The 21,940-nt window shown below is 44.6% G+C and overlaps 1 protein-coding gene across 1 annotated transcript in view; it reads left to right on the forward strand.

Moving 5' to 3' along the window:
- The window catches only part of KLHL1 (kelch like family member 1), a 487,130-nt gene that overhangs the window by 382,531 nt on the left and 82,659 nt on the right, over positions 1-21,940 (forward strand). Inside the window, exon 8 of the mRNA XM_029603188.1 lies at positions 1,086-1,310. Within this exon, the coding sequence (XP_029459048.1) occupies positions 1,086-1,310 (225 nt within the window). The remainder of the gene's footprint in view (positions 1-1,085; positions 1,311-21,940) is intronic.

Raw genomic sequence — 21,940 nt, forward strand, 5'->3', positions numbered from 1 at the left:
TTAAACTTTAAAAAGAAATGTGGTAGAAGTCCACTGGACAGTCTCTCTCCTCACCCTGGAAATGTAAACTACCAGCATCGCTGTTCTGATAGCAGTGCAGTAGCTTATGTTTCCAACATTGCTGTCATTAGATAGTTTATTTGATTTGATTAATCACTTTTCTTCCATTAATAATCACAGTGATGTACATTGAAAACAGTATAAATTAACAATGAAAGCCACTGGGATTGCAGTAAGAGGATGCCATGATCCCGGCAGAAGGAAGGGATTTTGGAAGGTGTCAGGCAATTGGGAGGGTTAGGGTTGGAGTGAGGGAAGGCAGAGCAGGAGGCATTGATTGCACATTTTGCTGAACTGGGGAGGGGGCACAAGGAGGGAAGAGGACATTCAGAAGACCCCTACCACATTTCCTTTTAAAATACTGTTGGAGGATTTGGGAGGTTGAGGGTTCTTGGCCCAGCAGGGTCCATTTTTACATTTTAGGTAGGGATATGGGAATTGAGCTGTAAGCCCACATATCATTTTTTTTTTCACTGTTCTACTTAACCAGTTATATTCTTTTGAATATTGCTGGATAAGTCTAAAGTTATCCAGCTACACCTTTAAACCTAACCAGCGATATTCAAAAGATAACTGATTAGGTTTAAAATCATCTGGCTCAAGTTAACCGGATAACTTTACTTAGTATATTTAGCAGGAAATTTATCCCACTGAATAGCCAGGCAAACTTATCTGGTTAACTTCAGTCATTCTAAGCTTTTGAATATTGGCCTCAGTATGTATTCCTTTATTACTACCACATCTTGCTCATCAAAATATTTCTTCAACCCTTGGATAGTTTTATCAGAGTTAAGCAACTCTGGTCTTCTACAAGGACATGCAGGTCTGGCTTTCAGGATACTTACAATGAATATTTATCAAATGTATTTACGTTTGATAGATCTTTGAAACCAAATCTGTTTGTGACTCTTAAGGATCAAAGTTACATATGTAGAGTGTAGGGCAAAGATGGGAATTGCTTTAAAACACACAGCAAGTATCTATTCTGCTAGTAAAGTACATTATTTCATCTTGTGTCTTCCTAGGTGCAACAACAATAGAGAAATATGACCTCAGGACAAACATATGGATTCAAGCTGGAATGATGAATGGCAGGCGGTTACAGTTTGGGGTGGCTGTCATCGATGAGAAACTCTTTGTTATTGGAGGCCGGGATGGCTTAAAGACTTTAAACACTGTTGAAAGTTACAATCCAAAGACAAAAATTTGGACTGTCTTACCCCCAATGTCAACACATAGGCATGGTTTAGGTAAGGAACTTATGTTTACTTATAATGTTGTTTTTGTCATTATTGCATTGTATTTTAAAAAAAACCAATAGCAATATAAAATGCAACACCACCCAGGCCTTCAGGATAAGATAAGAGAGGGATAATAGAAAGTCATGAAGCCTGCAGAAGCCAAATGCTTGGAGTTGGAAGAGTAAATTTTCAGTCAGTTACAAAGAATTCAGGTACAAAATTCTAAGATAAATCAACACTGTCAATCCCTGCTCCAATGTAAAAAGAGAAATTAAAAAAAACAAAATTGTTCTTATATGTCTTTAAGATTAAAGACCAAATTCATCATGGTCTTTTTCATGGACACAGAATGGGGAAAAAATCTTAATGAATCAGGTCTTAAAGAGAGAAAACTCATTACAAATGTAACATTTTAAAAAAGCAAAACTCTGAAATTGTTTCTATAAACTAGTGCTTTTCTTTATTTCCCATGATGCTCTGAACACTTGGCTTGGGCCTTCTGTCATCTTTTCTGAAGTTCTTCTACCCGAGATTCTAGTCCTGAATCTTTTCTCTCCTTCCATGAATTCCAGTATCTATGAGGTATTTCTTCTTCCTGGGACTAATAAATAACCTCTTTCACCCTTCTCTCCAAACCTTAAACTTCTGGCAGTATTTATTAACTTCTGAATAGCTTCACTTATACTATCTTTTTTCTCTTTCGCTCATGAATTCTAATGGAGAGAGAGGTAGATACTTTGGGGCGGATTTTCAGAGCCCTGCTCGCCTAAATCCGCCCAAAACCGGGCGGATTTAGGCGAGCAGGGCCCTGCGCGCCGGTAAGCCTATTTTACATAGGCCTACCGGCGCGCGCAGAGCCCCGGGACTCGCGTAAGTCCCGGGGTTTTCGGAGGGGGCGTGTCGGGGGCGTGTCGGGGGCGGGCCCGAACCGCACGGTGTTTTCGGGGCGTGTCGGGGGCGGGCTGGGGGCGTGGCTACGGCCCGGGGCGGCCCGGGGGCATAGCCCCCGGGCCGCCCCCGGGTCGCATCCCGGCGCCCCCAGGTCGCATCCCGGCGCCCCCAGGTCGCCCCCAGGTCGCATCCCGGCGCCCCCAGGTCGCATCCCGGCGCGCAGGAGGCCCGCTGACGCGCGGGGATTTACGCCTCCCTCTGGGAGGCGTAAATCCCCCGACAAAGGTAAGGGGGGGGCTTAGTCAGGGCCGGGTGGGTGGGTTAGGTAGGGGAAGGGAGGGGAAGGCAAAAGGAAGTTCCCTCCGAGGCCGCTCCGATTTCGGAGCGGCCTCGGAGGGAACGGGGGTAGGCTGCGCGGCTCGGCGCACGCCGGCTATACAAAATCGATAGCCTTGCGCGCGCCGATCCAGGTTTTTAGCAGATACGCGCGGCTCCGCGCGTATCTACTAAAATCCAGCGTACTTTTGTTTGCGCCTGGAGCGCAAACAAAAGTAGGCCTATTCGCGGAGTATGAAAATCCGCCTCACAGAGTGTGTGTGTTTGTATGTCATATACTGTATCTATCTATCAATCTATCAATCTATATATATATACCAAAACCCTTCAAGATTGATTTAAAGATATTAATAAAGCATTGTTTTCATTTTCTCAATCTGTTAGCACATATTGTACATTCATGCTTTTCTACCAACATAGGAAGTGTTTTGCAATATTTATTAAGAACTTTATATTTGTATACACATTGCCTAATTCTATTTTTTTCTCTTTCTCTCTCTCTGTATATCTGTATCTATCTATCTATATATCTCTATCTATCTGTCTATCTATTTATATCTATATCTATCTATATATATGATCTTAGCTTCCTTCTCTTTTATCACATTTTACCCCTCTTGCCCTTCTTCATTTCTCATACTTCTTTTACCCCTACATATCCTAATCATCTTCCTTCCATACTCTACTACTTTCTATCCTTTTCTTCTTCATCATTACTTCTTGATTCTTTCCTTTATTAGGAATATAGACAGCTGGGTAGCTGGTAGACTTGAGGATCACTTGCTAACTTGCCTGCCTGGTGCAAAAACAGCAGACTTTACTCATCACCTAGATAGTATTTTAGACAGTGGTGGGCAGGAGCTGGCTGTCGTGGTGCATGTAGGTACCAATGAGAAAGAGGGAGGTGATGGAAGTCAAATGTAGAATTTTAGGTAGAAAGCTGAAATCCAGAACCTCCAGGGTAACATTTTCAAAAATGTTCCCCATTCCACGCAAGGGCCCTAGAAGAAAGAGCTCTAGAGTCTTAATGCATGGATGAGTCGATGGTGCAGTGAAGATGGCTTTAGATTTGTTAGGAACTCAGCAACATTTTGGAGAAGGTCAAGGTTACTCCAAAAGGACTGGCTCCACCTTAACCAGGGTTGAACAAGGCTGATGGTGCAAACATTTTAAAAGATAAAGCAGGTTTTAAACTAAAATATGGGGGAAAGCTGACAGTTTGTCATGGTTTGAAGAGAGTATTTTGAAGGAAACTAACAAATCAGCGAAGTTCAAGCATTCTGATCGAGGTGTTCCCATAAAGGCAAATGTAGCCCAGGTGCCTTTAGATAAAGAGTAAAGTGAGTTATAAGATTTCAAATTCTCCCTGTCAGCTGCTATGAAGATTGTAAAAACAAAAAGAAAACATACCTTGAAAGTTCCGCATATGAGTGCCAGAACTATAAAAAATAAGATGAAGGCATTAGAATGTATAACACTGGATGAAGAGTTAGACATAATTGGCATCTTAAAGATGTCATGGAAAGAGGATAACTAAAGGGACAATGTAATATCAGGGTATAAATTATATCACAATGGTAGGGGTGGATTAAATTGGTTGGGGGAGGGTCGCACTGTATGTTAAGAATGGCATAGATTCAAATAGGATAATGATCCAGAAGGAGACCAAATGCACCATGGAATCTTTATGAGGAAGAGTATAGCAGTGGGTTAATACGGGTATATACTACCATCCTAGTGGCCAGAATGAAGAGACAGACAATAAAATGGTAACAGAAATTAGGAAAGCTAACAAATTTGACAACACAATAATAATGGGACATTTCAATTACCTCAGTATTGACTGGGTAAATGTCACATCAGTACATGCTAGAGAAGTAAAGTTTCTAGATTAAATAAATGACTGCTTCATGGAGCTGGTGGTCTAGGAACTGATAAGAGGGGAAGATATTTTAGACCTAATCCTTAGTGGAATACAGAATTTTGTACAACAGACTCTAAAAGAGGTTACTACTTACCAGCAACATTGCCATTAACTCGTGATAGCATCTCAAGTGGCAAACTGGCACCAAAAGTTGCATCAGTACCCTAAGTCAACATGAAGGAGGAACAAAGCAAAAAAGTGGCAGTAATACCTCCAAGGCAGGCACTGATAAAGGGGCCAAGCTGCACAAAGAGTGGCTTCAAGGCTCCAGAGCACCATGAGAGATGCAAATCAGCTCCCCAGACTGGAAAGGTGTTAGCTTCAGGGTACGACAGCAAGACACAGTGGCAAAGGGAACTCCAGATGTAAGGTCTAGGCATGCAAGCAAGTCTGAGTGGCACAAAGACACCCAAGGTGCAGGGTGGAATTTAGATTTTCTTGTAGAATGGGTTTGCCAAATGTAAAGGCTATTACCACAATTAGTACATCACAATGGTTTCTCTAATGATTGTGGAGTGATTTTCCAGGAAAGTAGAGAGGGCTGCTTTATTTAGAGACCATTTTCTACATCTTTGAGCTGACCTTACCCTGTTCCATTTCGTGATTTTCTGGTTTTGCATGAAATCTCTGGCACTACTCTAAATTTTATCACATGCGTGCATCAAAATGGTTTCTCTTCAGCATCTTTTGTGATGTGCTAAGTGTGATAATAACCAAACCATATACCTTGAAGTCATTCTTTGTGCTGTTTGTCCCCCTTTATCAGAGCCTGCCTTGGAGGTTTTACTGCCACCTCTTCTGCTTTGTTTCCTCTTCATGTTGACTTAGGATGTCAATGCCACTTTTGGTGCCAGTTTGCCACTTAAGATGTCATATTGGGTTCATGGCACTGTTGCTGGTAAGTGGTAAACTCTTATAGAGCCTTGGGGGTCTCCTCTCACACTCGATCTCTTCTTGGTTTGCTATATTGGGACTACCTTGCTGGTACTGTCAGTGCCAGTGCCAACTTGGCCAATTTTGGACGCATTTACATGTACTTCACCTGCTCTGCATTTCCCTATCCTTGACATGATTATTTTTATGTCATTGGGGATGTGAAGATTACAATAAAGATTTCATATTTTGGTATTGTAATGCCAAGACTGTGCTAGTACCATGCTGCTGTGTGGAGAACATAGAGAAACTACTGCAGTAAGTGTCACACTGCAGCACTCTGACACAGACAGGCTTCACAATGCAGCCTGTTATGCTACACTCTCTGCCCTGCCCTTACTGCTCACTTATGTCCCCTGTCCGTACCATGCCCACTGCCAGGCAAACAGAGAATAAATGACTAATCTCAAGTGTACTTAAGGCTTCAGTTACCAGAAAGGAAAAACAGAACAGTAGCTGCAAATGAAGCAACACAAATCTGCAACGAGACACAGATATTGTGATGGGCTGTTGATGATAGGCTGGCACAGTGAGACTATAAAATATGCTACAGCAAAAAAACTTTAACAGGAACTCAGAGAGAGTTTATAGCTATGCTTTCACACAGACAATGTCTTGAGAAACACTGCAGAACAAATCTCTAATATCCTAAATCTTCAAGATCAATGTCACTTTACCCGGTCCGCAGTGATAGGTCAGACTGGAAAAATGCTTCATTGTGATATGTCATTCCTCTCATCTCCTTGACAACTTGCCCATCCTCCCCTTCTCTGCTGACTGCCTGCTCTACACTGTATCAATTTCTAACTGTACACATGCAACTGTTGCTTTCTTATGATTTCTATGATACCATTGACTATAATGGCTTATAGAAATCATTCTACTTAAAATGAATGAAATGAATAGGATTTGTTTAATTTGTGGGGCCCCTTCAATTCTTTTCAGGGCCCTACAATTTATTGCATATATGGAAAAGTAATCCAAACTGTAGTTTTACAATGTTAAGTTCCATTTTAGAAGTCACCATCCAGGAAAAGGTTCTAGGCGTCATTGAGGACAATAGATTGAAATCCTGTGCCTAGTTGTGGCAGCAGTGAAAAAAAGCAAATAGAATGTTAGGAATTGATAGGAACGGAATGGAGAATAAAATGGAGAATATCATTATATGACCTGTATCTCTCCATGGTATAACCATACCTAGAGAACCGTGTGCAATTCTGCTCAACGCATCTCAAAAACGATATAATGGAACTAGAAACCTGCCTGCCTGGTGTGAAGGTGGCAGACTTCATGCGTCACCTAGATAGGATTCTAGACAGTGCTGGGGAGGAGCCGGCTGTCATGGTACATGTGGGCACCAACGACATAGGAAAATGTGGGAGAGATTCTGGAAGCCAAATTTGGGATTTTAGGTAGGAAGCTGAAATCCAGAACCTCCAGAGAATGCCACCTCCAGGGTGGCATTCTCTGAAATGCTTCCTATTCTACGTGCAGGTCCCCAGAGGCAGGCAGAGCTCCAGAGTTTCAATGCGTGGATGAGATGATGGTACAGGGAAGAGGGATTCAGCTTTGTAAGGAACTGGGGAAACGTTTGGGGAAAGGGGAGACTTTTCTGAAAGGATGGGCTCCACCTTAACCAGAGTGGAATTAAGCTGCTGGCACTAACTTTCAAAAAGGAGATAGAGCAGCTTTTAAACTAGAACAAGGGGGAAAGCAGACAGTCGCTCAGCAATGCATGGTTCAGAGAAATGTATCCTTGAAGGATACTAATGAAACAGGAGAGTTAGGGCATCCCAACAGAGAGGTTCCATTAAAAGCAAACATAGTCCATGTGCCTATATGTAAAAAAATCACCAAAGCTAATGATTTCCGAATTATCCCTAACAACTGAAAAGCAGGTTGTTAATACAAACAAAAAACACACTTTGAAATGTCTGTATGCCAATGCCAGAAGTCTAAGAAGTAAAATGGGAGAGTTCAAGAGTATAGCAGCAAATGATGAGATTGACATAATTGGCATCACAGAGACTGGGTGGAAGGAGGATAACCAAAGGGACAATGCTATATCAGGGTACAAATTATATCGCAATGATAGGGAGGATCAGCTTGGTGGGGGTGTGGCACTTTATGTCCGGGACGGTATAGAGTCCAACAGGATAAAGATCATATAAGAGACTAAATGCTCAGTAGAATCTATATGGGTAGAAATTCCATGTGTGTTGGGTAAGAGTATAGTGATAGGAGTATACTACCATCCACCTGGACAAAACGGTCATACAGATAATGAAATGCTAAGAGAAATCAGGGAATTTGGCAATGAAATAATAATGGGAGATTTCAATTACTAAATGAGACACAAGAAGCAAGCCTTGCACCTGAGCAAGTAACCCGAAAACGAACGTGCATGGATAAAACTTAAGGTTCCACCAAATTTCAAGTGTATAAATCCAAAGTTTATTCTCACAGTTAGTAATAAATGGCAACTCCACATATATCTCAGTGAATTTGTATCAGTCCCCCAAAACGGTCCCGTGTTTCGCTGGTGGCTGCATCGGGAGGGACCACAGTAGCAATAGAATCTGCAATTACTCCAATATTGACTGGGTAAATGTAACATCAGGCTTGCTAGAGACATAAAGTTCCTGGATGTAATAAATGACTGCTTCATGGAGTAATTGGTTCAGGAACCAACAAGAGAGGGAGCTATTTTAGATTTAATTCTTAGTGGAACGCAGGATTTGGTGAGAGAGGTAATGGTGGTGGGGCCACTTGGCAACAGTGATCATAACATGTGTTACAGTTTTGGCTGCAGTGCAACCGCCTCACCACCAGGGGTCCCTCTAGTGCTGGCTTTCCGGACAGGCCCAGTCCATCTTATCTGTCCACTCTGTGCTCTGGGTGTGTCCTTATAACCCTGCCTGACAGTTGCCTCGGTGCTTCGGCATCGAGCTCACCTGGGCTCCCTGCTCTAGCCTTGCGCGGCCTTCGGGCCTTTCCTTGCCTTGCCCTGCGCGGCCTTCGGGCCTTTCCTTGCCTTGCCCTGCGCGGCCTTCGGGCCTTGCCTTGCCTTGCGCGGCCTTCGGCCTCCTTCCTCGTTGTTCTCACCTGGCCTACGGGCCTTCTGACCTGCTTGCTCTGCTTACGGTGTGTGGCCTACGGGCCTTCTGTGTGTGTGTGGCCTACGGGCCTTCTGACCTGCCCTGCTCTGCTTATGGTGTGTGGCCTACGGGCCTTCTGTCTGTGTGTGTGGAGCCTACGGGCCTTCTGACCTGCCTTGCCCCGCTTATGGTGTGTGGCCTACGGGCCTTCTGTGTGTGTGTGGCCTACGGGCCTTCTGACCTGCCCTGCTCTGCTTATGGTGTGTGGCCTACGGGCCTTCTGTCTGTGTGTGTGGAGCCTACGGGCCTTCTGACCTGCCTTGCCCCGCTTATGGTGTGTGGCCTACGGGCCTTCTGTGTGTGTGTGGCCTACGGGCCTTCTGACCTGCCCTGCTCTGCTTATGGTGTGTGGGCCTACGGGCCTTCTGTCTGTGTGTGTGGAGCCTACGGGCCTTCTGACCTGCCTTGCCCCGCTTATGGTGTGTGGCCTACGGGCCTTCTGTGTGTGTGTGGCCTACGGGCCTTCTGACCTGCCTTGCCCTGCTTACTGTGCCCTGACCCAGCCTGAACTTAGACTCTGCTCATTGCCGCCTGCCCTGACCCAGCCTGAACTTAGACTCTGCTCATTGCCGCCTGCCCTGACCCAGCCTGAACTTAGACTCTGCTCCTTGCCGCCTGCTCTGACCCAGCCTGAACTAGACACTGCTTATTGCTGCCTGCCTTGACCCAGCCTGGAACCAGACACTGTTTCTAGCTTCCTGTCTCTCTCCACCTGGAGCCACCCTGCTGGGTGGTGTTCACGCCTCCTGACCGGAGCCCAAGCGTAACAGTATGCCGAAGCCATCAAATTTTCCAGGGGAAGAGATGGTCTGTGTCCTGCCGGTGAGTCAACTTTTTCACTAATTCAAGATGCCTCCTACTTTAAAGTTTTATACCTGCAATTCCTGTCAAACTTTGAATTATCCAAGCTATCAGAACTGTCTAGCCTGTGAACTTGTTGGTCAGGAACACTGGTCATGCAATAATCGCAACAAGAAAAATGTCTCTGTCTATCAGGAATGTTTGAACTGTCTGGCTCCTAAACCAGGGTGGTGGAAATGCTCCTGTCTTCCGTGTTTGTTACCACCAGGCAAACCCTGCCCCCGGTGTTCTGCTCTAGGACCAGCTGTGCCATTAAAAAAAGCTATCAGCTCTCCTAACCAGTATTCTGTTTCTGGCTCAACTAAAACAGACATTTTTGCTGGCAGTTTGTGGATAGAAAAACCCAGGACTTACCTGGCCAAGAAGGCTTCTGTGACACCAGTGCTAGAGCCTCAGGAACAGGTTTCTCTCAAACGGAGAGAGTTGATTAACTCTAGCAGGGCTCTGCTGCCCACAGCTGCTGTTGAGACACTAACGAGCACATTCCCTAGACGTCCTAGAACTGCCTGTGCCTTCTCTAAACTGCTCCTCCAGAAACAAAATAAGGAGCCTCAGAGTGTGGCTCGAGGTATCAAGCCCACAGCAGTGCTACTTGAGTCTTCTATGTGCACTGCTTCAAAACCTTGCTGCTCTGCCATCTGAGCCTGTTTCATCACCCCAGGGGGCGGCCAAGCCTGCTGCATCACCCAGGAGGGGGCCAAGCCTGCTACATCGCCCCAAGAGGGGGCCAAGCCTGCTACATCGCCCCAAGAGGGGGCCAAGCCTGCTACATCGCCCCAGGAGGGGGCCAAGCCTGCTGCATCACCCCAGGAGGGGGCCAAGCCTGCTACATCGCCCCAAGAGGGGACCAAGCCTGCTGCCTCGCCCCAAGAGGGGGCCAAGCCTGCTGCATCGCCCCAAGAGGGGGCCAAGCCTGCTGCATCGCCCCAAGAAGGGGCCAAGCCTGCTGCATCGCCCCAGGAGGGGGCCAAGCCTGCTGCATCGCCCCAAGAGGGGGCCAAGCCTGCTGCATCGCCCCAAGAGGGGGCCAAGCCTGCTGCATCACCTCAGGAGGGGGCCAAGCCTGCTACATCGCCCCAAGAGGGGGCCAAGCCTGCTGCATCGCCCCAAGAGGGGGCCAAGCCTGCTGCATCGCCCCTAGAGGGGGCCAAGCCTGCTGCATCGCCCCTAGAGGGGGCCAAGCCTGCTGCATCACCCCAAGAGGGGGCCAAGCCTGCTGCATCGCCCCAAGAGGGGTCCGATCCTGCTACAACGCCCGGAGAGGTGTTCCAGCCTGCTGTTTCATCCCGAGAGGGGCCCGAACCTGCTGCACTACCCCGAGAAGAGCCTGCTAAACCGGTCCTGCTGCCACCCCCGGAGGGGCTCAAAACCGGTACCACTAACAGACTTTCTAACTCAGCCATCTGAGCCTGTTGAATGGCTCCAGCTGTTGTTGCCCTCGGAGGGGCCAGATCTCATCTTTGAGTACCCCCTGCTAAGATGGGACCCAGGAGGAGGGGGAGGCCTTGAGGAGGGGGGTACTGTTACAGTTTTGGCTGCAGTGCAACCGCCTCACCACCAGGGGTCCCTCTAGTGCTGGCTTTCCGGACAGGCCCAGTCCATCTTATCTGTCCACTCTGTGCTCTGGGTGTGTCCTTATAACCCTGCCTGACAGTTGCCTCGGTGCTTCGGCATCGAGCTCACCTGGGCTCCCTGCTCTAGCCTTGCGCGGCCTTCGGGCCTTTCCTTGCCTTGCCCTGCGCGGCCTTCGGGCCTTGCCTTGCCTTGCGCGGCCTTCGGGCCTCCTTCCTCGTTGTTCTCACCTGGCCTACGGGCCTTCTGACCTGCTTGCTCTGCTTACGGTGTGTGGCCTACGGGCCTTCTGTGTGTGTGTGGCCTACGGGCCTTCTGACCTGCCCTGCTCTGCTTATGGTGTGTGGCCTACGGGCCTTCTGTCTGTGTGTGTGGAGCCTACGGGCCTTCTGACCTGCCTTGCCCCGCTTATGGTGTGTGGCCTACGGGCCTTCTGTGTGTGTGTGGCCTACGGGCCTTCTGACCTGCCTTGCCCCGCTTATGGTGTGTGGCCTACGGGCCTTCTGTGTGTGTGTGGCCTACGGGCCTTCTGACCTGCCTTGCCCTGCCTTACTGTGCCCTGACCCAGCCTGAACTTAGACTCTGCTCATTGCCGCCTGCCCTGACCCAGCCTGAACTTAGACTCTGCTCATTGCCGCCTGCCCTGACCCAGCCTGAACTTAGACTCTGCTCCTTGCCGCCTGCTCTGACCCAGCCTGAACTAGACACTGCTTATTGCTGCCTGCCTTGACCCAGCCTGGAACCAGACACTGTTTCTAGCTTCCTGTCTCTCTCCACCTGGAGCCACCCTGCTGGGTGGTGTTCACGCCTCCTGACCGGAGCCCAAGCGTAACAACATGATCAAATTTAAACCTTATTACTCACTCTCACGGATTCCCTCCTCACTGGCCTAAATCAAGGTCACTGCTACATCCTTGCCCTCCTCGATATCTCCTCAGCATTCCACACAATCAGCCACAACCTCCTCCTCTCCCTCCTATCTCACATAGGCATCTCAGGCTCAGCCCTGCTTTGGTTTAAATCCTACCTGGCCAATAGACAATTTTCTGTCAAAATTGGCAACTCTGAATCTTCCCACCTTATCCTCTCGCAAAGAGTTTTGCAAGGATCCTCACTCTCATCTACCCTTTTCAATATATACCTTATCCCACTCTGCCAGCTACTATCCAACCTTGGCCTTAAATTCTATATATACGCAGATGATGTACAAATCCTCATACCCATACAAGAATCCATCTCTGAAACATTAAAATTCTGGGAGAAGTGTCTCACTTCCATAAACTCCTTACTTATAAATCTCCACCTTGCCCTCAATACTAACAAAAGAGAACTGCTCCTCATATCAAACCACCAAACTCCAAACCCCACTCTCTCTTGCGACCTGGCACTCAGCTCTATTTTCTCACACCCCATTGCATGAGATCTTGGTGTCCAGATTGACCAGCATTTAAACTTCAAAAAGCACATCAACACCATCCTCAAGGAAGGCTTCTACAAGCTTAATATCCTAAAAAAGCTCAAGCCCTTACTCCACACACAGGATTTCCACACCATTATCCAGAGGACCCTCACATCCAAAATGGACTACTGTAATTCTCTATTCCTTGAACTACCTTATTCCACCATAAAACCTCTTCACATGCTGCAGAATGCCTTTGCAAGAATCATCACAAATGCCCGCAAATACGACCACATTACCCCCCTCCTGAAGGAGCTCCATTGGCTCCAGATCCCCTCACGCATCATCTACAAAACCCTTACCATTGTTCACAAATCCTTATACAACCACAACTCCAACTGGCTTGACAAGCCTTTCCACCTCTTACCCCATAACCGCCTCACCAGAGCAACTACCAATGGTACCCTCCACATCCCATCCCTTAAGAATGCACACCTCACCTCTACCAGGGACCATGCCATCTCTATTGCTGGCCCCTCCTGCTGGAACTCACTACCCACAAATCTCCGCCTTGAGCCTTGTTCCATCAAATTCAAGAAAAAGCTAAAGACCTGGCTCTTCAAACAGGCATTCCCAGATTAGGTCCTAAGCCCCCCATCCATTGCTTTTATTATGCTTCCATTTCAATTCCCATTTCCTAATATGTTAACTTGCTCTCAGATTGTTTTCTTGCTTTCTGTATATTATTTTTACTATTGTTAAGTTTACCTTTACTCCATTGCCCAGTCCCTGTTTGATGTAATTTTCTACCTGCTATTTGATGTAAACAGATATGTTGTTTCCACTAATATCGGTATAGAAAAGCCGTTAAATAAATAAATAAATAAATAATAACTGGAAGGGGACAATAAGTAAATCTGCAGCTCTAACACTAAACTTTCAAAAGGGAAACTGATAAAATGAGGAAAATAGAAAAAAACTGAAAGGTGCAGCTGCAAAAGTCAAAAGTGTTCAACACGCATGGACATTGTTTAAAAATACAATCCTAGAGGTGCAGTCCATATCTATTCCACACATTAAGAAAGGTGGAAGGAAGGCAAAACGATTACCGTCATGGTTAAAAGGTGAGGTGAAAGAGGCTATTTTAGCCTAAAAAACATCCTTCAAAATTGGAAGAAGGATCCATCTGAAGAAAATAGGATAAAACATAAGCATTGCCAAGTTAAGAGTAAAACATTGATAAGACAGACGAAGAGAGAAATTGAAATAAAGTTGGCCATAGAGGCAAAAACTCATAATAAAAACTTTTTAAAATATATCCAAAGCAAGACAACTGTGAGGGAGTTGGTTGGACCATTAGATTACCGAGGGGTTAAAGGGGCTCTTAGGGAAGATAAGGCCATTGCAGAAAGACTAAATGAATTCTTTGCTTCCGTGTTTACTAATGAGGATGTTGGGGAGATACCAGTTCCTGAGATGGTTTTCAGGGGTGATGAGTCAGACGAACTGAACAAAATCACTGTGAACCTGGAAGATGTAGTAGGCCAGATTGACAAACTAAAGAGTGGCAAATCACCTGGACCAGATGGTATGCATCCTAAGGTACTGAAGGAACTAAAAAATGAAATTTCTGATCTATTAGTTAAAATCTGTAACCTATCATTAAAATCATCCATTGTACCTGAAGACTGGAGGGTGGCCAATGTAACCCCAATATTTAAAAAAGGCACAGGGGCGATCCGGGTAACTATAGACCACTGAGCCTGACTTCAGTGCCAGGAAAAATAGTGGAAACTATTCTCAAGATCAAAATCGTAGAGCATATAGAAAGACATGGTTTAATGGAACACAGTCAACATGGATTTACCCAAGGGAAGTCTTGCCTAACAAATCTGCTTCATTTTTTTGAAGGGGTTAATAAACATGTGGATAAAGGTGAACCGATAGATGTAGTGTATTTGGATTTTCAGAAGGCATTTGACAAAGTCCCTCATGAGAGGCTTCTAAGAAAACTAAAAAGTCATGGGATAGGAGGTGATGTCCTTTCATGGATTACAAACTGGTTAAAAGACAGGAAACAGAGAGTAGGATTAAATGGTCAATTTTCTCAGTGGAAAAGGGTAAACAGTGGAGTCCCTCAGGGATCTGTACTTGGACCGGTGCTTTTCAATATATATATAAATGATCTGGAAAGGAATACGACGAGTGAGATTATCAAATATGAGGATGATACAAAATTATTCAGAGTAGTTAAATCACAAGCGGATTGTGACACATTACAGGAGGACCTTGCAAGACGGGAAGATTGGGCAACCAAATGGCAGATGAAATTTAATGTGGACAAGTGCAAGGTGTTGCATATAGGGAAAAATAACCCTTACTGTAGTTACACAATGTTAGGTTCCATATTAGGAGCTACCACCCAGGAAAAAGATCTAGGCATCATAGTGGATAATACTTTAAAATCGTTGGTTCAGTGTGCTGCAGCAGTCAAAAAAGCAAACAGAATGTTAGGAATTATTAGGAAGGGAATGGTTAATAAAGCAGAAAATGTCATAATGCCTCAATATTGCTCCATAGTGAGACCGCACCTTGAATACTGTGTACAATTCTGGTCGCTGCATCTCAAAAAAGATATAATTGCAATAGAGAAGGTACAGAGAAGGGCAACCAAAATGATAAAGGGGATGGAACAGCTCCCCTATGAGGAAAGGCTGAAGAGGATAGGGCTGTTCAGCTTGAAGAAGAGACGGATGAGGGGGGGTATGATAGAGGTCTTTAAGATCATGAGAGGTCGTAAACGAGTAGATGTGAATCGGTTATTTACACTTTCGAATAATAGAAGGACTAGGGGGCATTCCATGAAGTTAGCAAGTAACACATTTAAGACTAATCAGTAAAGCTCTGGAATTTGTTGCCAGAGGATGTGGTTAGTGCAGTTAGTGTATCTGGGTTCAAAAAAGGTTTGGATAAGTTCTTGGAGAAGTCCATTAACGGCTATTAATCAAGTTTACTTAGGGAATAGCCACTGCTATTAATTGCATCAGTAGCATGGGACCTTCTTAGTGTTTGGGTAATTGCCAGGTTCTTGTGGCCTGGTTTGGCCTCTGTTGGAAACAGGATGCTGGGCTTGATGGACCCTTGGTCTAACCAAGCATGGCAATTTCTTATGTTCTTATGTTCTTAGAAAAGATTCAGGACAACTCCTTTTGAGGAAATGATAAAGAGATTAGGGCTCTTCAGCTTGCAGAGTGCATTGGAACAGGTAAATGCAAATTTGTTGTTTACTTGTTCAAAAAATAAAAAGACTAGGGGAAGCTCCATAAAGTTAATAAGAAGCGCATTTAAAACAAATAGGAAAAAAATATTTTTTTCACTCAATGCACAATTAAGCTTTGGAATTTATACTTGGAGGATGTGGTAAGGATTTTATAAGATACGCGTAGCCACGCGTGTCTTATAAAATCCGGGGTCGGCGCATGCAAGTGGGTGCACATTTGTGCACCTTGCGCGCGCCGAGCCCTGCGCATGTTACCCGTTCTCAGTGGGAGGCCGAATATTCCTTTGGCCTCCCTCCACCTTCCCCTTCCTTTCCCAGCCCTATCTACACCCCCCTACCTTTATCGTGAAAGTTACGCCTGCCCTGGCCGGCCGCCGCTGTGCGATGCCCCGGAGCGATTTCGGAGGCCTTGGCCATGCCCCCAAAATGCCCCCGGGACGGAACCACGCCCTCAGCCATGCCTTCGGATAACGTGTCACCGTGACACGCACCCGACACGCCCCCCCAGGAAAGCCCCGGGACTTGCGCGCATCCCGGGGCTTGCGCTCGCTGCCAAGCCTATGCAAAATAGGCTCGGCGCGCACAAGGGGGGATGAAAGGGTTACGCGCATAACCTATGCACGTAAAATCTACCCCTTAGTGTTCTGGATTTAAAAAGGGTTTGCACAAGTTCCTGGAGGAAAACTTCATAAAACAGTTATTAACCAAGAAGACTGGGGGAAAGTCATTGCTTATCACTGGGTGAAGCAGCATGTATATCTTCTCTTTGTGATCCAGCCTGGTATTTGTGACCTAGATTGGCTACTGTTGGAAACAAGACGCTAGGTTTAAGTAGACCTTTGGTCTGACCCAGTATGGAAGTTCTTATGTCCTCATACTCTCTCATCTCCCATATGACTCCCCTTATCCTTCTTTCTCCTTTCCCTGCCTATTTTGGATTCTCTTTTTTTTTTTTTTTCTTTTCCTTTCTCTCTTTTAGTTCTTCAAACCAATAGGATCCTCTCATCTCCCTCATTCTCTGTATGGAAATTAGAATGCAAAACAGTAAGGACTTCCATTTGATTTATCCAGGGTGAATGTTGATGTCTTAAGGAATCTGAGGATTACAGCTGCCACCATATGCTCTGCTGCTGCAGATAATAAGTGTCACTGTCACTGTAGACTGCACTGATCTGGAATGTAAGACAAATACAGATGTGATAGTTTTAACTCTTGCCATCAGCAGTCACAAAGCTTTACGACTTGTTCTGCATCTTGCTAGTTATAGAAATAAGACATAAAATGGAATGCATTATGCACAGATATTATCCTAAGGGGCTCTGATTTCTAATTGCATGGGTTAGATTTATAAAGTGATTTCTTATATTTTGAATCTATTATAAATATGATTATTTCTCTATAATTTGGGTTCTGTAATTAGTTCTATAATCAGTATGCTAAAAACAATTAGGTGCTTTTACTCCGATTTATTTTACTTAATAAAAAGGGGAGGGCATTTTTAACAGATAAAAGTTTGTATATTGAGAGATTAAATAAACTGCTCACCAAAAATGTTGAGGAAACATTGAATTTATGTTATGAAAAAATTATTCTAAAGTTATTTTTTTGAGACATTCCTTCATTTCTGTGCAGAGAGGGTAGCATGGACAGACCCTCATCCTGGGTCTGGGGGGGCAAAGCAATCCACCCTGCAAGTATGCTGGCTGGATAGGATTGTCAGGTGCTAGGGAAGAGCTCATCTGCATATTGCTCCAGTGATGACCTGCTGTACACAGCTGGGAGATTTTTTTTGGTTGTCATTGTGGTATACATTAGGGAAAGTCTTCCTGTCAGCTGATTTGATTTATTTGCAGCTGGTCCTTAGAATACTTTGACATCATCTTTATTGCCTTATAGCTTTTGACAATGCTGTGTTAAAATATTATCGCGTATGACTGCAATCCTGAGCGAGTGGTATATGGGTTGCTGGTAACTGCTGCAGAAGCAGGGCTCCGGGCTTTGGAGTCAGTTGTCAAACAAAGGAAAGAGAGAGAACTGTAGCTGAAATGAGGGTTTTCATTGTACATTGATTTATTTTTCATTTATATTTCACCTTTTGGAACTGGCCAGCCACTTCAAAGCAGAATACATTTAGGCATGGTATTTCCCTGTTCCCAGAGGACTGACCATCTATGTTTGTACCTGAAGCTATGGAAGGTGGTGTGACTTGCCCAAGTTCATAAGGAGTGTCAGCAGGATTCTGTCAGCACAGGACTTCTAATGATAGATAATAAAGGAAGCCACTGCAGGTCAGTTGCTGAAAGGATAGACAGAAGGGTCACAACTTTGCCATCCGTCTGATCATATTGGACCATAGCTCTAAGACAAAGGTTATAAAATCAAGGCAAGCTACAAAGGCCGAATACTCACATGCTGTAAAACCACAAGGCAGGGAGATGTACACAAGAATAGGACCAATGTTAAACTCTAGCAATTGCATCTCTATATTGCTGTATATTCCATGACAACGTGTCCGTGTCATCATGCATACATTGCAATAGACACATGCAAGGTGATAGACACATACATTGACAGGGTCTGAAACACATAACACTACATCAGGCACACAGAAAAAGCAATGTATCGGGATCCTTTCTTGACAAAGCCTTTAGAAACTGAAAGCACACTCTGTTCATGTAGACAAATTAATTCAGTCAACATGTAGCACCCATTTGGATCATTGTGCTACCCCAAAGAGAGACCAAAATTGGCTAAATGACAAAATGCCTGGGAAAAGAAAACCTTTGTATCCCTTGGGTGGGTTAGAACCCTGCTTCTGTCCCCAGAGAGACATAGAATTAAAATAGACTCCGTCTATAACCAGTTCTCCATGGATAGATTTCACTTCTGAGGACCAGGGCTCCCTGGGGGGAGGGGGGAAACATAGCTTCAAGGCCCTTTTGTATTAACCAACCTATACAGCCCTTTTTTAATGCTTGTAAACTGCACAGCTAATCTCCACAGTCAATAGTAGCAATGATTATTCTGTGAAGGTAGGTGGTTTCCATCTTCACTACTGACAGTTGATAAATTGATTGAAGAATCTTTACAGCACATAGATTTAAAATACATTTGATGAACAATAATGAAGACGAAAGATAAATACATTTGTGACCTCATAACAAAGTCTCTGAATTTATGGAAGCCAGTTCCTTAGCAGATGATCTCCTTCTCCTTTCAGTTATTCAGATTGAAAAGCATAATCCTTCTTCCAACTCCCAAATTAATATCAATCTTCTCCTCAATGCAGAATGCTTAGGTTTTAGTCCCAAAGTACTAATCAGAACATAGCAAGTCCCAATTATCACAACTTTCCTGTAGTCTTCTTAAGTATCTTAGATATTCTTCTTATGTACACTTTGATATCCTCATTTGATGTACACTTTGAAGTTCTGAAAAGCAGAATATAAAAATCTAAATAAATAAATAAAACACCAGTGGACGCTCTCCTCTCAAGTGCAACACCCTTGAGTCAGTAGAAAAGATAAGAACTGAACACTACCTTCACCTCTGGTAATAGACAGAGATCTATCTGTTCCTCTCAGATGACACTACTCTACTCTTCAAGCTCCTCCTAGGTGAAAGCTGCCTCGTCTTCCAAATTATTTGGAAACTGAGTCCCTGGTACCAAGGACACTCAGTTCCAAGAAGGAACAAAAAGGGAGAAAAATGAAACAGAGACAGAAGGAACTACCTTGTCTCCCATACTGAGAGGAGAGTTACTGAAGGAAAAAAAATACTGTGGACAGGTTAAAAAATAAATTTATTTATTTATTTAATAATTTTTATATACCGACTTTTCATGCGAGCATATCAAATCGGTTTACAGTAGTTAGCAATTAATCATTTAAAATTATTTGCATTTCCAAAGAAGAAAGAAGTAAATACATTATTTCATAATATAATTAACATAGCAAACTAAATAGTATGCTAAATAATCAAAATGTAAACACTTATAGAGGTAGTATAGTTAGGGTAGAGATAGTATAATAAAAATAAAAATATACATTACCTTGGTATTAAATCAGAAGTGTAAGATAATTATGCTAACAGCTCTTGGTAGGCTTGTTTAAAAAGCCAAGTTTTAATCCCTTTTTAAATAATTTTATAAATTATGTTTTTACTTTCAAGAGAAAGGGGGGCACCCATGCCCTGGAAGGTACCCCCTGGCAGACTGGCAGGGCCCTCAGGCTAGAACTTAGGCAGGTTGGAGAAGGAGAGGAATATGGAGCCAGCAGCTGCCGCAGGAGGGCCTTTCCTCTGCCTCCCATGGCTCTGTCAGTTGCATCCCACAGTCCCTCCAGGTGCTGGGGGGACAGCTAGGATTGAGCATTGCTGCCATGTCTGTGATCAGCTGCAGCAGTGAAGACAGGCTCTGCTGCTGCTTGTAGCAGCACGGGGACAAGCAGGCACTGGCACCAGAAAGCAGCGGAGAGCATTGGGAAGCTCCTGCCAGAGACACAAGGTATCAGCTTGGGACTACAGCCCCAACCATGACATTATCATCCTGTGACCCTCTTAAAAGGTCCAGGCCATGTCAGTGCCATGGGGGCAGGAAAAAGAAAGTAGAAGAAAATAAAATAATAAAAATTAAATAAAGTGGAAATTATAAAATTAATAAAAATAAATAAAAATGTGGGGGGTTCAGCAAGGGACAAAGGGCACTCAGCAGGCTCCTGCTGTGAGGATGAGAGACACTACAGCCCCCTCAGGAGTTCCAGGCATGCACCAGGGCATGTCAGGAGGATGAGGACAGCAGGAAGGCATTATGGGAGAGCCCCTACTGCTGCTGCTGCTGCTGTGTGGAGGTTGCAGGGAAATCCCAGGAGGCAAGCCAGCACAAGGAAAAAACTATTTAAATGAGTGATTGGACTAGTTTGTGTTGGGGTGGCCAGTACTCGCCCCATCACCTGTGCCAAAGTGATTAGACATGTTAATGTGGCCAGGGAAATCCCTTGTGCCCGGACTCCAATTTAGGCAGGAATCCATGCACAGAGGCTAACCTTGTGGCTTTTGCCAGTAATTTGTCAATATAGGAATACTAAAGAAGTGAAGTGACCAGTCCCTGAAGACCTTATTTGGAACAGTGCAACTATTTTAAAAGATTATGGAATTTAATCAGAGGTGACATGGCACCTGTGCCATGTCACCTAAGACCTAAGTCATCAAGGTATTTTGCCATAGACACAGAATGGGAGAAAAGCCTTAGGGGATCAAGCAGTAGGAAAGGCTGAGAGTGGCAGCACCAAGGGAGATAAGAGGTTTAAAAGTGGCACTACTTAAGGTGACATCAGTGAAGCAAGGATCTGCTCTCTGAAGAAAAAGGGATTGGAACATGACGACTTAAGAAGAAAAGCTTGGGGTTTTAGAGGAGGCAGAAGCACTGATTACCAGCTCTGCTAATCTTTGGTGCAGGTAAGCTCCACCAACTTGGTGGAGCTTACCTGCACCCAAGAGGAACAGCCACTAAAACCAGCAACACCAGTGTTACTGGGTGATTGAGGAGCTTGGAAGAAGAAAGAAGAGAAAATTGTGATTTGAATTCTAACTGACACCTGTGCTCTGATTCAAGGTGAAAAGGGGATAGAGCAGTTAACAGTAAAGAGCTGAACAGGAACGCAGTCTAATTGAACCTGTTCTAGTTAGAGGGGAGTAGGAAGATTGTGAGAGTGAATGCCGTTCCCCTGAGAAATTCAAGACAGAGAATTTTTCATCAGTTGTTTTCTTTAGCTAGATTACCAGTTTCAACAAGCCGTTGGACACCCTCACTCAGGAACTTTTAGCTGCAGGAAGATTCTCGGGTCCAAGGAGGCAGTTTCTGTTTTTGATTTGTTTTAGCAAGGTAGTAGATACCTCCTGGAGGCAGATGCAGACATAGGAAAGACCAACATTGAAGATATCAGGACCCATTGTCAGGAGACATTGGCTGTGCCAGAGACAGCCACCTCAGAGATTGCACAGCGACTGACTGAACTTGGATAAAGACCCAGAGATTCTAGATAAGTGTGTACACACATCTGTGAGACACACCTTAGATCTGGCCAGACTAGTAGTCTAGTACAAGTATTGAGCTCAATCGGAAAGTAACACAAAAAGACAGATAACACTGAAAGCAAATAATAAACACATACAGAGAAGAAAAGACTAAGATACTTACTGTAAAAGGGAATCTTTGTTCTGAAGTGCCTGGAAGAGAAAATAGCACACAAAGACTCAATTTCTTAAAGTACAAATTTGAAGTCTGGA

This window comes from Rhinatrema bivittatum, chromosome 5 (genome assembly GCF_901001135.1).
Source record: "Rhinatrema bivittatum chromosome 5, aRhiBiv1.1, whole genome shotgun sequence".
Classification (NCBI taxonomy): domain Eukaryota; kingdom Metazoa; phylum Chordata; class Amphibia; order Gymnophiona; family Rhinatrematidae; genus Rhinatrema; species Rhinatrema bivittatum.